The sequence below is a fragment of the Astyanax mexicanus genome, chromosome 8, assembly GCF_023375975.1.
Source record: "Astyanax mexicanus isolate ESR-SI-001 chromosome 8, AstMex3_surface, whole genome shotgun sequence".
Taxonomy (NCBI): domain Eukaryota; kingdom Metazoa; phylum Chordata; class Actinopteri; order Characiformes; family Acestrorhamphidae; genus Astyanax; species Astyanax mexicanus.
In genome coordinates this window covers 6,101,773-6,119,335 of record NC_064415.1, presented here as the reverse complement: position 1 = coordinate 6,119,335, position 17,563 = coordinate 6,101,773, and the positions used below count along the sequence as shown (strand labels likewise).

Sequence of the window (17,563 nt, the reverse complement as noted above, 5' to 3'; positions counted from 1 at the left end):
ATGTATATTTTCTATTATATTTGACTATATGTTGTATATATTTTGTTCTTTCCTTTTGATATTACATTAATTGTAAAATTAAAGTTAAAGCATTAACACAGATTTCCTCTCTCTTTGTTTAAATATAAAAATGTTGAGGATAAAACAACAGTATAATAATTTAAACATTTTATTGTGATCTTTCATTCAGTTTATAATAAATGATAATGTGTTAGAAATGAATAAAGTTCTGTAATATGAAGTTTAAAATATGAACTCTGTTACTGTGAGCTCTGTTAATGATATAAACGGTTTAAACTATTTAACGCTAAATCTGAATAAATCTTTCCATACAGGAAATGTACCTGCAGTTCTAATCTGGGACAGACGTAATTACCGTTCAGAATTATGATTATTTATATTAACAATATCTCCCAGCACTATTATAACTTTATTTAATCAGCTCTACAGTCTAGATTCTGCAGTTCTTATCTGATCTCATCCAGCTCTTCCCTTTGTTCTGCATGTTCATCTATTTTGCTGAAAGTAAAAGATTTACTGATGAGTCGGAGCCCAACCAAAACCCAGCGTAGAGCGGCTGAGTGAAGGTGGTCTGGACTCTGTGGATGAGGGTCATGGTATCAGAGATGCTGTAGAAGGACAGAGTTCCTGCCCTGTGATCCACATACACTCCTACTCTAGAGGAGACGGGCACTCCGGAGATTTCTGTATTTCTGTTATTGTATCTGAATGTGTATCTGGAGGAATTACAGGCCAATCTCCAAGACTGATCATTATTACCAAACAAACACTCCCCGCCCCCTCCCTCCCTGGAGATGCTTTTATAAGACACTGCTATATCAACCCCTCTATCTCCTCTCCTCTCAACCTCCCAGTAGCAGCGTCCACTCACACTCTTTCTACACAGAACCTGAGGCCATCTATCAAATCTGTCTGGATGGTCAGGATATGGCTGGACTGTGTCGCTGCCGGTCACCACTGTGTTCCTCTCAGACAAGAGGAGAAGATAATTTGCTGTGTTTGGATCCAGTGTGAGCTGACAGGAATCTGAAAGAGAGAGAAAACCCATCAGCTTTTAGAAAATTATCTAAAAACAGCCCCTAAAACTGGAATCATGAGAGAAGATACTGGAAGTATCTATGAAAAGTGTTTGATTATGTTAAAAAATATATATATTTATTCTCATTATTATTCAATTACACAACATAACAACTTTATTTATATTTTTGTTCTCTGGTGTTAAGTGTGTTTTCCTAATTCTTTGTGGCTAAAATAAAAATAAAAAGGGTTTTATTCCACAGAAATTTTGCTTTAGTGGTTGGCACAATCAAATCTGAAAATGATCTATTTTTATGAATATTTGTGAAATATAAAGTGCTGAGTATACTAAAGACTTCCAGAAGCTTCTGGAACTGTGAGAACTATAAATAAGTTTTCAGAACTGTCCAGAATTGTGTAGAACTTTCTAGAATTTTATAGGACTGATCAGAAGTTTAAATATAAGTATAAATAAAAAAGATAATCAGAGACTATATTTGGGGAAAGATTGGTGAAAGTTTGCAGTTTAGTCACAAATCTCAGAAAACAATACATTTCTGAACATTTTTGTTTGTGCTTGTAGATGCACTTTAAAATTACTGTTCTTTGTTGTTTGGTGTTTAATTGGGGCATTTTAAAATTTTCCATGTTCACTTTGCCTCTGAAACAGCCTGGATACAAGTGCTCACTATTGCACAGAGATTCAGTACAGTTGCTAATTAATTGCTAATTAATCTATTATACAGAGAATCGATTGAGTTGTATAATAATTGCAGATTTGTAGTAAAATGTTCATTGTTTTTATCGTAAAACACAAATTTTGTGTTTTATCTAAATAAATACAAAACTATGATAGGCCATTATCACAAAATCAAAGTTCATGAATGTTGGTGTTTTTTTATCAAGTTTATACGTAAGCAGTTGAAATATAACAGTTAATTATTTAATATAGACGTATACATGTCAGATTAAACTTTGTGTATTTGTACATTGTGGTGTTATTTCTGAGTGTGTGAGAATTAAAGGATTAAAGAGAGAGAGAGAGAGAGAGAGAGAGAGAGAGAGAGAGAGAGAGAGAGAGAGAGAGAGAGAGAGAAAGGGCTGGACTTACACTGCAGAAACTCTTCTCTGCTTTTGGGTTCAGGTGGAAGAATGATCTGCACTTCCTTCACTACAGGAAAATGTACACAGTTACTACACAGCATCACTGAGCTTCTGTTCCCTCTGTACATTTACTACAACATTAAAATAATCTAATACTGGATTTTCTCTCCATGTAGATGTAGAGTCTTAATCTACCCTACCTGGACTTTCAATCACAATAAAGTCACACCTTATATACAGTCTCAACCACTTCAGTCCAGAAACTACTGACCACTTCATCAGGATTTAGAGAAGAACCTACAGTGCATTCTGAAACTCTTCACACTCTTTTACTTTTTAAAAAATCCTAAATTGTTTTTACTTTGTCATTATGAGGTACTGAGTGCAGAATGATTATTTATGGACTTATCATTTCATATATTTACATAGAAAATGTGATGAGATTTATTTAATATACCTGCAGCTGATGTCTTCTCAAATTCCTCTTTCCAGAATTTGTCTAGTTTTACTCTCAGCTGAGAAACAGACTTCATAACAACTTCAAAAGTGTTGAGAGGACTGAGAGTAAAAGCAGGTGATGCTGAAGATCCAGGAGGAGCTGAGAGAGTCTGAAAACTCTACATGTAGAAAAACACAAACACATAATACCTTCAACAATTTCTAAATTATATTTATATTGAATTAAACCAGGTAAAATCTGGCCTCAATCTGATCTTATTAGTCATTCATGATTCAGATTAATTATGTATGAGACAGTGTGAAAGGAAAAAAAATCTGTTCTTGAAATCTGATACATATCCAATATCCAAGACCGATCAGAATTCATGCAACATTTACGTCAAAACTTACATTGAGCATAAGGGAAAATGGACAACAGCAGTGAGGGAGGGTTTCAGTGGTAGAAATATATTGGAAAATATATTTCCAATGAAATTGCTGAACACAGCCATTAGCTGGCTCAAAGAAAAGATCAAAGAAAAATAAAAAGTTTAGAATTGTTTAAACAAAAGAAATGAATGACAGAAAGAGGCTAAATTACATGCCCTTATTTAAAGTGAGCTGGAACTCTTCTCTGTTAAGCTCAGCTTTCAGTCACTGGTGAAACTTTAGTGCATAAGCTTCAGTTTAAGAACTGTTCAGACTAATATCAGATATAAATCACATTAAAAAGATGGTGTAAACAGTCTAAAATAAACTTTGTATTTGGGGAGAAAAACAGAGTCTGTTACCTGGAGGAAATGGATGTGATCCTCTGTGAATGAAAGCTTCTCCAGATCAGCATCTCTCCTCTTCAGCTCTGTGATCTCCTGCTCCAGTCTCTTCAGACATTCTTCAGCTCGACTCACTGCAGCTTTCTCCTGATCTCTGATCATCTGCCTCACCTCAGAGCGTCTTCTCTCAATGGAGAGGATCATCTCAGTGAAGATCTTCTCACTGTCCTGCACTGCTGTCTGAGCAGAGCGCTGGTAGTGGAATCACAGAGAGAGGAGAATGTTAGGAGCAGTTCATTCACATCAATAAGTGGATTTACATGCACTTCATAATCTGATTACTGAGGAACATCAGAGTTTATCAGTAGTCAGATTTTTTATTTGCAACCAGCCAATAATCTCACAGAATAAGACGTGACATAAATATTGCGTAAACCCAAACTTCATGCTGTGGCTTTTCTTAACTCATGAAGCTATAAAGATGATTTAATTTTGATAACTGATGGCTAAAACTAAAATACAATGTGACTTTAAATGACATTTTAAAAATGAGGACACCTTTAGTTTAATAATTAAATAATTACCCTTAATGGGAGAAATCAGATCTTTATTCTTCTACTCATTTAAAAAATCACCTTGTGATTCTCCACAGCTTCTATTAACTCCTGAAGCTCCTTCTCTCTCTGCTGGATTCTCTCCTTGTATTTCCTCTGTGTTTCCACCAATTGCTTCTGCAAATAAACCAACAAACAAAACACATTAATTAAAAAATAAAATGCCACATGTCATGGGACAGGTGATGGTATTAGGTCCTATAATCTGGAGTATCTACTCCATTTACACACTGACCTGTTTCTCAGATCTTTCTGCTGCAAGTGACACTGTATCATGTCCTCTATGGTCATCCATGGTACACAGGATGCAGATACACTGCTGGTCGGTGCGACAGTAAACCTCCAGCAGTTTATCGTGCTGAGAGCAGATCTGCTCCTGGAGTCGTCTGGAGGCTTTGACCAGCTTGTGCTTCTTAAAGGCTGGAGATTGGTAGTGAGGCTGGAGGTGAGTTTCACAGTAAGAGGCCAGACACACCAGGCAGGACTGGACGGCTTTGTGTTTTCTCCCAGTACAGGAATCACACTCCACATCTTCAGGATCAGCAGAAGAGTGATCAGGAGGAGCAGCCTGGAGTCTCGTCTTCTTCAGTTTCTCCACCACCTCAGCCAGCATGGTGTTTTTACTCACGACAGGTCTTGAGGTGAAGGTGTGTCTGCAGTGAGGGCAGCTGTAGATCTTCTTCTGATACCAGCACTTCTTAATACACACCATACAGAAACTGTGTCCACAGGGAATAGCCACTGGATCCTTCAGGAGATCCAGGCAGACCGAACAGCTGAACTCATCCTCAACTATCAAAATACCAGCTTCTGCCATTTTACAGTGTGAAGATTTTGTTTCCTGGTTCTCTGTTGGAGAGAAGTGAACAGAACTATCCTGTAATTCTTCTTATTAGCCAAGATAACAATACTCACACTGTCTGACTCAAACAGGAATTATTGTAGAGACTCAGGAAAACCTGCAGGGAAAACCGGAAAGGATCAGATTTTACTTTGACTATCACTTAAAGAAACAGACTGCACGTTTGTGAGAACGGGGATTTGGAGACCTCTCTGGTGAGAATGTGTAATTGCACTGAATATTCAGAAGAGTAGACAAGATAAGACACAACAATCAGATGGAATTTGGACTCAACAAGGGTGTTCAAGAACCCAACATTGGCAGCTTGAACCTCTCAAACGCCCAAATAATCAGCTCATTAACAAAACAAGCCCTTACAGAGCTGCAGGAGTGTTTTAAAAACTCCAGCAGCACTGCTGTGTCTGATCCACTTCTACCAGCACAACACACACTAACACCTCATACACCACCACCATGCTAATCAGTTTTACTGCAGTCCTGTGGGGTCCTGAGCATTAAAGAAAGAGAAACAGAGACAGGACTAAAGTCTGTTCAGCTACTGAGAGACTCTTATTGCTGAGTTTTAGACAATACCGATCTGATATTTATGTTATTATAAGTAATACCCTTCAGTTCAGATTATTACTAAGTAGTAAAATGTAGTTTTTAAAAAATATAACATGACATTCTAAACTGATTTATATAGTTTAATATGTTTAATATCTTATAATCCAGATCTGACTGACCTTCCTGATCATTCAGCTCCCAGTTCCTTTAAAACACTGCAGTCAACTCACTCTGTGTCTGTGTGTATAGTAGTAGTAGTACAGGTGCTGGTCAACGAATTAGAATAATTTGAAATAGTGCAATCATGAAATTCTTTGAATGCATTTTTTGTGCAGAAAGCAAATCACCGCACCAACCGCACCAATCTACTCAACCCTGACTTTGTACTGCACAGTGAACACTCTTCACAGAAAACAAAAATTCGAGCATTTATTCTAATTCAATGAAACGGTTTCTCCATTATTCTAATTCAATAAAACAACAGTGTCACAGTTAAATGGCCTAAATGGGCCTTTTGGAAAGCTCAGCTGAGCAAATTTTTTTCCAGGTAACGAGTTCTGTGATTAGTCTAACGAGTAGGACAGGTGCGGTGAACACCTGATTTGCTTTCTGCACAAAAAATGCATTCAAAGAATTTCATGATTGCACTATTTCAAATTATTCTAATTCGTTGACCAGCACCTGTAGTAGTAGTAGTAGTAGTAGTATGAGCAGTTCATATTAAGTGGTTTCTGGTCGTATCATATTTAAAGTAAATGCAGTCTGAAGTAGCTACTGCTGTGAACACTGATCATAAAGTAGCTAGATATGCTAACCTAGCATTCCAACAGCCTATTTAATCTTATTTACAGCTATTTACACTAGCATAGCTAACCAGCTTTCACACACAAAACAGAGATAGTTCACCAGCTAGGCAACTTATATCCACTGTGATTGAGAATTATTAAGTTGGCTTGGAAAAAATCTTATTATTATTATTCTATTTGCGTTTTTCTATATGCTTCTCCTCCTACTGCTTTCATGTTACAACCACTGAATTACGTTGCTTGTGCTTTTTGGAACAATACTTCGTACGGTTTTCTTACAGCGGGCATTTTTCAGCTAAAAATTTCCCCATAGGCAAAAAAATTGAAAGGCTCAGCAGGTCACAGTTTTTTAGCTAGAACCGTGAAAATCAGTAGAATCAAAGAACTTACGACATTTTAAATTATATGCTGTGTGAATCAATCTGATTTACGCTTTTCTTTAAAATTCCCAACATCTCATCACACACCCCCAGCACAGCCACACATGGCACGGCTCCCTCTGAACCACTCCTTAGTACTGTGTGTATATAGAGGAATGTATAGACTAGTGATCGACCTTTATTGTATTTTTAATTTCCGATGACGATGCTAATATTTAAAGATCACAAGTGGCAGATGACCGATATTTAAAGCCAATATTTGGTCACAACTTATTTTTAGCTTGTACTCTCCCCATGTATTCACAATAATAATGATACAGAGTTAAGCTACCTGGAATTACACTATTTAAAAATGTTTTAGTACTCTAAACTCACTTGAATTCTAATGGCTCAAACAATGAATGTTTGAGACACTTTTACATTTGGAAAGTGTGCATTGTAAGAAAAAAAGAAGCAATGAAAACTCTTTTACAGATTATTTAAAACACACACAGAATATGGGTAAAATCCTGACACATAAAATTACAACAATTGTATCTTACCTCAGTCAGTCAGTGACATTACAGAGTAATAAGAGAATCTAGTCTGTGGGAAAGTAGTTCTTTCCAGTGTAAATTGTCCAGATTATTCCTTGAGCAGGCTGCCAGAGCATCCTCTGGAAAGTACATTTTAAAGATATCCAGGGGAGTGTGGCTGTCATTTTTAATAATCATAAATAATATAAGTAATGTAAGTAAAGTTCCTAACTACAGAATTTGCCATTTACTCATTACAGCGGCCACACCAGACACCAGCATTACAATAGCCCACAACAACCTAATCACTTTTTGTTTACACACTACACACACATTTTAGCACCAAGACACACATTTATTAATCTCTATCATTTACACCTGATTCAGTACCACACCCACACTAATAATGGGCTCGGTAAAACGCTGAATCTGGTAACAACAGTGGGTAACTTAACCAATTAACTGATATTTAGAGCTTCTTATTACTGCAGTTTTTACTCAATCAGTGAAATCAATGAAGGAGTTAGAAAGGTTAGCTAACTATTTTTTTGTAAATAATCAATTTACATTCTGTATTTTATCAAGTCCCAATTAATAATGCCTTCAAAACATGCAGTATATTATATTTACGAGATGAACACATAATGTAATATAAATGCGAAGGCTATATTTACTAGTTAGGGAGCTGGGATTTCCACACTGTTTAATTGTTTGGCTGTATTGAGCGTTTGGCTTCAGCACACACTGTTCTGTAGTTTAAATCATAAACAGGAGTTTCTCTCCTGTAGGTTAACTGAGCCAAAGCAAACGGTTAGCATTAGCTAGCTGGTTAGCATTAGCTAGTTGCTTAGCGTTAGCTTGCCAGTTAGCGTTAGCTAGTTGCTTAGAGTTAGTTTGCTGCTTAGCTTAAGCTAGCCTGTTAGCGTTAGCTTGCTGGTTAGCGTTTGCTAGTCTGTTAGCATTAGCTAGTTTGTTAGCGTTAGCTAGCACAGAGGCTACTAGACATTAAAACTCCGTCTAACACAGAAGCTCCACTGCTCTTTACTAAAGTCAGTCAGATAGATTCACTTATCTGTCCAGTTTGGATCCAGTTGAAGCTGAAGTGAAGCCGTTCTCTGCAGCTGTGTCTGAAGCTCTGCAGGTTCTGGGGAACTGAGCTCCTCAGCTGCGTGTCAGTTTATAACTAGCTTATGTTCTGCTATTTAGCCTAACTTCTCTCTCTCCTTCTTTCTCTCTCCTTCTTTCTCCCTCCTTCTCGCTCTCTCTTTTATATAATATAGTCAGTTAGCTAGCTAGTGTCAGAGCCGTATAGAGAGAGAGTCGCTACAGCGGAAGTCCTAAATGCTTGGTGTTCTCGAGACCCATGAGGAGCTCCAATAGTTCCAGAAAGTTAATATCAGCAATTTAAACACTGAGACAGAACTGCAGTTTTAGTCATTAATAGTTAAAGAATGCAGTAATTTACAATATTTATATAGAAATCCTTTCTGTACATGTAATTCCATTGATAGGCTTTGTTTAAATGTGAAAACGTATTTTTTTATGAGCTTTGGTTATCGTACTGTAATAAAAAGCTTTTATATCCTAATGTTAACTGATATAATTACACTGATGGTGGTTTGGGGATGTTTTAAAATCAGATTCTGACGTACTAACAACAACACATTTATTTCATGAGAAGTCTGTATAATTTTAACTTTTCAAACTGATGTAGCCGGCTCGTGTTTGAGTGTGTGTGTGTCCCTCTCTCTCTCTTCTAGTAGGCTTGGCCACCCTCTGCGTTGTGAATGCGATGATGGAAACACGGGACACACTCTGCCATACAACGGGAGTTTTATTCTCTCTATTTCCTGTTCCTGTGCATGAGAGTAGCATACAACACAGCATAGAGTGAATTCTGGTCCTTCTCACACACACACATGCAGCTCTCCTCAGCAGTATTTAGCGCGAACTGATGTACACTTTTTTTTTCTACATCAGGTTGATAAAACACAATAAAATAGACATTATAAAATATTGTATCACAAATATAGAGTACTATGTTATGAAAATAAACATTAATTAAGAATATATCTATAGCTATGAAATAAAATACAATATTATACATTACCATAATACGCACATATATAGAGAGACTCCCGTAAATGACGTATTTTTTTTCTTTTCTGAACATTAATTTCATTATAACAAAACAAATTCCAATAAAAATAAACAGCTGGTGCAATTAAACAATTAGCTAAATTAATTAGACAATTAACCAATTAACCTGTGGCAGTATCTGTGCATGAGAGTAGCATACAACACAGCATAGAGTGAATTCTGGTCCTTCTCACACACACACACATGCAGCTGTGAGAAGAAAAGCACACCATATTAGCTTAACTGGTATCCGTATCTCCCTTAACTCCACTAAGTCTGCTGTAAGTTACTTAAATTAAAAAAACTCTCTACACAAACGAACTACCCACACAACCAGAGATAACTTAGTCTTAGTACTAAAACACATGTAAGAGTACAGATTTAGTGCACTATAAGTGCTTGAACAGCTTTAAAACAGTATTTTATCAGGAGCACAGTAAACACCCACCTCTCCTCAGCAGTATTTAGCGCGAACTGAGGAGAAGCCCGCGCTGACACTGAAAACTGGCGCGATTTCAAAATAAAAGTCTGCTCCGCAGTTCAGCTTAAAATCAATATTACAGCTTGAAATCGCCCCCAAAAAAATCACAAGTATAAAATAAATAATACCCAGAAATACAGAAAAATACTCAAAAATAAAAAGATAAATAAAAAGATAATTAGAGAAGGATTTCATGTGAAATTAAATAATAAAATATTATTTATATTCTCATCCGCTACACTGAGACATTTAAAATATGTACAATGACAAACTCAACATTGTAAACAGTCATTAACAATAAAATGTAATATAAAATAAAAACAGAATAAAAACAAAAACAAAGGGTTAGTAAAAATGATTAATCCATAAGTGTGTATAGTTTTTTTGTTTTTTGTTTTTGCCTTAATTTAATTTATACATTCTCTATACAATTCTTCATATAAATCAGTTCCATGAATTCAGACCTTATGATATTATTTATTTATTCAGAATTAATAGTCTTATCTTAAAATTAATGGAGTAGTTACATTCAGTAACAAGAATACAAAACCTACAAACACACACAGGATTATTTATCTAGCTCTGTCTAATTTACCCTAATCTGTTCTGTTAACGATCTTAACGATAGTAATTTAGTGGGGATCATGCTGTACTCTACATGTTAAATAGATTCAGGTGTGCTGATAGTATTAAATCAGGTTATTTGATGGTTTTATCCTGTAAAAGTGCAGCACTAACGCTGTACTCTGCTGCAGCTCTGTGGGGCTGCTAGTATTAGTCGCTAAATTACAGGAACTATTGAGAAGCTCCACGAGTCGCCATTGCTGTTAAAAAGTGAAGATTGGAGTAAACGGAGCTGAAGCGACTCTCTCTCTCTCTATACAGCTCTGGCTGGTGTAAAACAGAACCATTTCACTTGTTTCTTATGTATATAATAAAACACTGAGATAATGAGAAGCTGTAAATATTTATTAATAATCTAACTAGCTAATTTACCAGCTCCTCTTCTGTTTAAGGTGGAGGATATAAGTTAAATGGAGCTCCTCAAGACCCCCATATTTCTGTGTTGTTTCTGTTTAAAACTCTGTTGTTGAAGCTAAATTCTCCTCTTCTTCTAATTACTGTCCTTCTGATTACCTGAGTTTATTATATTACTTATTCTATACGTTTATTATCACTGTGGGTTTAAATCTATATCAGTGCAGCACAGGATCTAACACAAAGTAAACAAACATGCCCCCTCCTTCATGGTTATTAGCATTAGCATTAGTATTAGCCTCAACTCCTTTAAAAACTCCAAGTTAAAATAGAGTCTAATTACTTGTTTTGAATATTCTTCTGATTTTACAAATCAAAATGATTCATTTTACTAAAACAGCAAAGAAAGTTTACCTTTAAATGTAAATTTTTCTACATCAAACAGGTTCTAGAGAAGAGAGGAGCTAGTTAGCATTGATGCTAATGTGTGCTGAGTGGTTAGAGAGCTAACTGGAGTTTAAAAGGTTTATAACTGGAGTTTAAAAGCTTTAGAAAATGTTTCTGCAGTGCTGAATCATGTGATATAGTTCTGTTTTTATTTTAATTATTCTAAAACACTTATAAACTCAGACTTATAGCTTAAATCCTCCATAAAACCCCATTAATTTCAGTCACTTAGAAGCAATCTGATAAACACGGAAGACACTCTCCAGAGCTAATTCTCCTCTCTTCTTTTTAACCTTTTTAATTGTTAACTTTATTTCATGTAATAGAACATATCTGTTAAGAGCTTTAAAGAGAGAAAAATGTCTTTTAGTCTTTTGAAATCAGTAGGTGAAGTAAAGTAGCACAGTTTTTATAGCTTTATGGGTTTTATGCTACAGAAAAAACTCCAGACAAACTAAGCTTCTTTAATATATTTACATTCTACTAAAATACATTCATTTACAATGAGAATATATGCAGCTAAAACAGGGAACAGCCTAGTGCAAAATCCCAAATTATATTATCAACATTAACATTTTAATAGCACAATATAGTCATTATAGCTTATAAAAAATAGTTTTTTGTGCGCTATAGGACGATGTGGGCGCGGCCTAAGCTTTTGTTCTTAATGGCTTTATTATTTCCCCCTTACATTACATTAACTTTATACTTTAAGCAGTTTTGAAACCAGTACTTTTATACTTTTACTTAAAGAGTAAAAAGCTTGAGTTGATACTTCAACTTCTACTGAAGTATTTTAACCCCTAGTATCTATACTTCTACCTACAGAGTAATGAATGGAGATACTTTTCTCACCTTTGACAGGGATTAGTTTAGTGATGTTGATTAATCAAAAATCTATATACGCCGATACTGGTCAGTACATTTTAAAACAGTGTAATTATGTTGTGTGAAGAGTTAAAGTTAATGTATTTATTATATTTTTATTTCTATATATTCTGTTTCCATTGTTGTGATAATAACCCTGATTGGATCTGTTCTAGTTCTAGCATAGTCTAAGAATGCTAGGCTCAATGCTGCAAAAGACACCAATGAGAAAACAGCTTCATCTTCAGCCATTTATCCCAGACATCTGCTCCTAGTGCTCTGAAAACCAGAACTAATAGTAATAATTAGACAAATTAGATCCTCTGTTCTGAGCTTTCAGCTCCCACTTTATTATTTATAAGATATACCCCACAACATTACAAGATTACAGGAATACAATCTGAGTACATTACAAATAAAATCAAATTAATACAGAGAACTGTGTAGAGTTAAATGATAACATGCTCAAATAAATTAACTCAACATAGAAGCACATATATTAGAATAATTAGTTTAAAACTGCTGTAACACAAAAACCTTATGTCTACTGTATCTTATGTTTATACTTTATCTTCATACTGTGTCAATATTTCCTGATGAAAGGGCAAATAGAAATGTAAAGTTGCTACTTTGGAGATATAATGTTTTTATGTGACAGCGATGATAAATATATTAAATTTAAGCAACAATCAACAGTGCAATATTGTAAAACTGTGTTTCATAGTGTAAGTTAATGTGTGTAGTGTATAGTAAGTTAAATGTATATTTTCTATTATATTTGACTATATGTTGTGTATATTTTGTTCTTTCCTTTTGATATTACATTAATTGTAAAATTAAAGTTAAAGCATTAACACACAGATTTCCTCTCTCTTTGTTTAAATACAAAAATGTTGAGGTTAAAACAACAGTACAATAATTTAAACATTTTATTGTGATCTTTCATTCAGTTTATAATAAATGATAATGTGTTAAAAATTAATAAAATTCTGTAATATGAAGTTTAAAATATGAACTCTGTTACTGTGAGCTCTGTTAATGATATAAACGGTTTAAACTATTTAACTGACTGTAGATCAGCTCTACAGTCTAGATTCTGCAGTTCTTATCTGATCTCATCCAGCTCTTCTCTTTGTTCTGCATGTTCATCTATTTTGCTGAAAGTAAAAGATTTACTGATGAGTTGAAGCTCAACTCAAACCCAGCGTAGAGCGGCTGAGTGAAGGTGGTCTGGACTCTGTGGATGAGGGTCATGGTATCAGAGATGCTGTAGAAGGACAGAGTTCCTGCCCTGTGATCCACATACACTCCTACTCTAGAGGAGACGGGCACTCCGGAGATTACAGTTTCTCTGTTATTGTATCTGAATGTGTATCTGAAGGAATTACAGAACAATTTCCAAGACTGATCATTCTTACATCCAAACACACACTCCTTGCCTGATCCCTTCCTGGAGATGCTTTTATAAGACACTGCTATATAAACCCCTCTATCTCCTCTCCACTCAACCTCCCAGTAGCAGCGTCCACTCATACTCTCTCTACACAGAACCTGAATCCATCTATCAAATCTGTCTGGATGGGCAGGATATGGCTGGACTGTGGTGCTGCAGGTCACCACTGTGTTCCTCTCAGACAGGAGGAGGAGTTTATTGGCTGTGTTTGGATCCAGTGTGAGCTGACAGGAATCTGAAAGAGAGAGAAAACCCATCAGCTTTTAGAAAACGATCTAAAAACAGCCCCTAAAACTGGAATAACCAGAGAACATACTGGAATCATCTATGAAAAGTGTTTGATTATGTTAAAGAAAGATTTATTTTCATTATTATTCAATTACACAACATAACAATTTTATGTATATTGTTGTTCTCAGGTGTTAAGTGTGTTTTCCTAATTCTTAAAAAAAAAAAAATGTTTTTATTCCCCAGAATTTTCAAGGACTCAAGGAGATTTTATTGTCATTCGCATCACATGTGGTACATGAGGTGGAACGAAATTGTGATCTTACGATCCAGTTTACACCCAAGAGCTGTTATTAAAATAGATATATAGATAAAATAGGATAAAAAAAAGAATACAATAAAAATAGAATATACAAAATATAGGTTTTGCTTCAGTGGTTGGCACAATCATATCTGAAACTGATCTATTTTTATGAATATTTGTGAAATATAAAGTGCTGAGTATACTAAAGACTTCCAGAAGCTTCTGGAACTGTGAGAACTATCAAGAAGTTTTCAGAACAGTCCAGAATTGTGTAGAACTTTACAGTATAAATAAAGAAGTTTATCAGTATAAATAAAGAAGATGATCAGAGACTATATTTGGGGAAAGATTAGTGAAAGTGATTTGCAGTTTAATCCCAGAAAACAATACATTTCTGAACGTTTTTTGGTTATGCTTGTAGATGCACTTCAAATTACTGTTCTTTGTTGTTTGGTGTTTGATTGGGGCATTTAAAAATTTTCCATGTTCACTTTGCCTCTGAAACAGCCTGGATACAAGTGCTCACTATTGCACAGAGATTCAGTACAGTCGCTAATCCAGAAAACATACTCATTTTTTAATCTATTATACAGAGAATCAATTGAGTTGTATAATAATTGCAGATTTGTAGTAAAATGTTCATTGTTTTTATTATAAAACACAAATTTTGTGTTTTATCTAAATAAATACAAAACTATGATAGGCCATTATCACAAAATCAAAGTTCATAAGGAATGTTGGTGTTTTTTTTCTTTATACGTAAGCAGTTGAAATATAACAGTTAATTATTTAATATAGTCGTATAAATGTCAGATTAAACTTTGTGTATTTGTAGATTGTGGTGTTATTTCTGAGAGTCTGTGAGAATGAAAGGGGGAGAGAGAGAGAGAGAGAGAGAGAGAGAGAGAGAGAGAGAGAGAGAGAGAGAGAGAGAAAGGGCTGGACTTACACTCCAGAAACTCTTCTCTGCTTTGGGGTTCAGGAGGAAGAATGATCTGCACTTCCTTCACTACAGGAAAATGTACACAGTTACTACACAGCATCACTGAGCTTCTGTTCCCTCTGTACATTTACTACAACATTAAAATAATCTAATACTGGATTTTCTCTCCATGTAGATGTAGAGTCTTAATCTACCCTACCTGGACTTTCAATCACAATAAAGTCACACCTTATATACAGTCTCAACCACTTCAGTCCAGAAACTACTGACCACTTCATCAGGATTTAGAGAAGAAACTACAGCGCATTCTGAAACTCTTCAGACTTTTACTTTTAAAAAAATCCTAAATTGTTTTTACTTTGTCATTATGAGGTACTGAGTGCAGAATGACTATTTATGGACTTATCATTTCATATATTTACATAGAAAATGTGATGAGATTTATTTAATATACCTGCAGCTGATGTCTTCTCAAATTCCTTTTTCCAGAATTTGTCTAGTTTTACTCTCAGCTGAGAAACAGACTTCATAACAACTTCAAAAGTGTTGAGAGGACTGAGAGTAAAAGCAGGTGATGCTGAAGATCCAGGAGGAGCTGAGAGAGTCTGAAAACTCTACATGTAGAAAAAAACAAACACATAATACCTTCAACAATTTCTAAATTATATTTATATTGAATTAAACCAGGTAAAATCTGGCCTAAATCTGATCTTATTAGTCATTCATGATTCAGATTAATTATGTATGAGACAGTGTGAAAGGAAAAAAAAATCTGTGTTATTGAAATCTGATACATATCCAATATCCAAGACCGATCAGAATTCATGCAACATTTACGTCAAAACTTACATTGAGCATAAGGGAAAATGGACAACAGCAGGTAATGAGGGATTCATTGGTGTGATAGAGAGATAACTTAAAATTGTTTAAACAAAAAAGATAAAGGACAGACATTAAAGAGGAGGGCGTGGCCAAACAACATGCCCTTTTTTACAGTGAGCTGGAACTCATTCTCTGTTAAGATCAGCTTTCAGTCACTGGTGAAACCGAACCTTCATGTGAAGCTCTGCTCTTTAGTGCATGAGCTTCAGTTTAAGAACTGTTCAGGCTAATATCAGATATAGATCACATTTAAAAAATGGTGTAAACAGTCTAAAATTAACTTTGTATTTGTAGAGAAAAACAGAGTCTGTTACCTGGAGGAAATGGATGTGATCCTCTGTGAATGAAAGCTTCTCCAGATCAGCATCTCTCCTCTTCAGCTCTGTGATCTCCTGCTCCAGTCTCTTCAGACGTTCTTCAGCTTCACTCACTGCAGCTTTCTCCTGATCTCTGATCATCTGCATCACCTCAGAGCGTCTTCTCTCAATGGAGAGGATCATCTCAGTGAAGATCTTCTCACTGTCCTCCACTGCTGTCTGAGCAGAGCGCTGGTAGTGGAATCACAGAGAGAGGAGAATGTTAGGAGCAGTTCATTCATATCAATAAGTGGATTTACATGCACTTCATAATCCGATTACTGAGGAACATCAGAGTTTATAAGTAGTCAGATTTTTTATTTGCAACCAGCCAATAGTCTCACAGAATAAGATGTGACATAAATATTGCATAAACCCAAACTTCATGCTGTGGCTTTTCTTAACTCATGAAGCTGTAAAGATGATTTAATTTTAATAATTGATGACTAAAACTAAAATAAAATGTGACTTTAAATGACATTTTAAAAATGAGGACACCTTTAGTTAAGTAATTAAATAATTACCCTTAATGGGAAATCAGATCTTTATTCTTCTACTTATTTAAAAAAATCACCTTGTGATTCTCCACAGCTTCTATTAACTCCTGAAGCTCCTTCTCTCTCTCCTGGATTCTCTCCTTGTATTTACTCTGTGTTTCCACCACCTGCTTCTGCAAATAAACCAACCAACAAAACACAATAATTAAAAAATAAAATGCCACATGTCATGGGACAGGTGAAGGTATTAGGTCCCATAATCTGGAGCAGCTACTCCATTTACACACTGACCTGTTTCTCAGATCTTTCTGCTGCAAGTGACACTGTATCATGTCCTCTATGGTCATCCAGCATACACAGCATGCAGATACACTGCTGGTCAGTGCAACAGTAAACCTCCAGCAGTTTATCGTGCTGAGAGCAGATCTGCTCCTGGAGTCGTCTGGAGGCTTTGACCAGCTTGTGCTTCTTAAAGGCTGGAGATTGGTAGTGAGGCTGGAGGTGAGCTTCACAGAAAGAGGCCAGACACACCAGGCAGGACTGGACGGCTTTGTGTTTTCTCCCAGTACAGAAATCACACTCCACATCTTCAGGATCAGCAGAAGAGTGATCAGGAGGAGCAGCCTGGAGTCTCGTCTTCTTCAGTTTCTCCATCCCCTCAGCCAGCATGGTGTTCTTACTCACAACAGGTCTTGAGGTGAAGGTGTGTCTGCAGTGAGGGCAGCTGTAGATCTTCTTCTGATCCTCCTCATCCCAGCACCCATTAATACACACCATACAGAAACTGTGTCCACAGGGAATAGCCACTGGATTCTTCAGGAGATCCTGGCAGACTGAACAGCTGAACTCATCCTGAACTACCAAAATACCAGCTTCTGCCATTTTACAGTGTGAAGATTTTGTTTCCTGGTT

The 17,563-nt window shown here is 35.8% G+C and overlaps 2 protein-coding genes across 2 annotated transcripts; both read right to left on the bottom strand.

Moving 5' to 3' along the window:
* Positions 1-232: 232 nt before the first annotated feature.
* On the bottom strand, positions 233-5,674 carry LOC111189792 (tripartite motif-containing protein 16-like). Its single transcript, XM_049482123.1, has 6 exons — positions 4,203-5,674; positions 3,989-4,084; positions 3,372-3,605; positions 2,600-2,759; positions 2,150-2,209; positions 233-1,047 (listed from the first exon to the last, which is right to left on the bottom strand). Exons 1-6 carry the CDS (start codon positions 4,782-4,784, stop codon positions 512-514), a joined length of 1,668 nt encoding a protein of 555 aa, XP_049338080.1. The 5' UTR covers positions 4,785-5,674; the 3' UTR covers positions 233-511.
* Positions 5,675-12,452: 6,778 nt separating this feature from the next.
* On the bottom strand, positions 12,453-17,563 carry LOC125803832 (tripartite motif-containing protein 16-like). Its single transcript, XM_049482149.1, has 6 exons — positions 16,943-17,563; positions 16,729-16,824; positions 16,113-16,346; positions 15,371-15,530; positions 14,923-14,982; positions 12,453-13,676 (listed from the first exon to the last, which is right to left on the bottom strand). The coding sequence occupies exons 1-6, from the start codon at positions 17,531-17,533 to the stop codon at positions 13,138-13,140; spliced, it is 1,680 nt and encodes a 559-aa protein (XP_049338106.1). The 5' UTR covers positions 17,534-17,563; the 3' UTR covers positions 12,453-13,137.

Coding starts and splice junctions, on each gene's coding strand:
- LOC111189792 (XM_049482123.1), bottom strand. CDS start 4,784: ATGGCAGAAGCTGGTATTTTGATAGTTGAGGATGAGTTCAGCTGTTCG. Junction 2,210..2,599: donor TGAGAAGACATCAGCTGCAG/GTATATTAAATA, acceptor ATTTTCCTGTAG/TGAAGGAAGTGCAGATCATT. Junction 1,048..2,149: donor CAGAGAAGAGTTTCTGCAGT/GTAAGTCCAGCC, acceptor TCTCTCTTTCAG/ATTCCTGTCAGCTCACACTG.
- LOC125803832 (XM_049482149.1), bottom strand. CDS start 17,533: ATGGCAGAAGCTGGTATTTTGGTAGTTCAGGATGAGTTCAGCTGTTCA. Junction 16,347..16,728: donor AAGCTGTGGAGAATCACAAG/GTGATTTTTTTA, acceptor TTCCACTACCAG/CGCTCTGCTCAGACAGCAGT. Junction 13,677..14,922: donor CAGAGAAGAGTTTCTGGAGT/GTAAGTCCAGCC, acceptor TCTCTCTTTCAG/ATTCCTGTCAGCTCACACTG.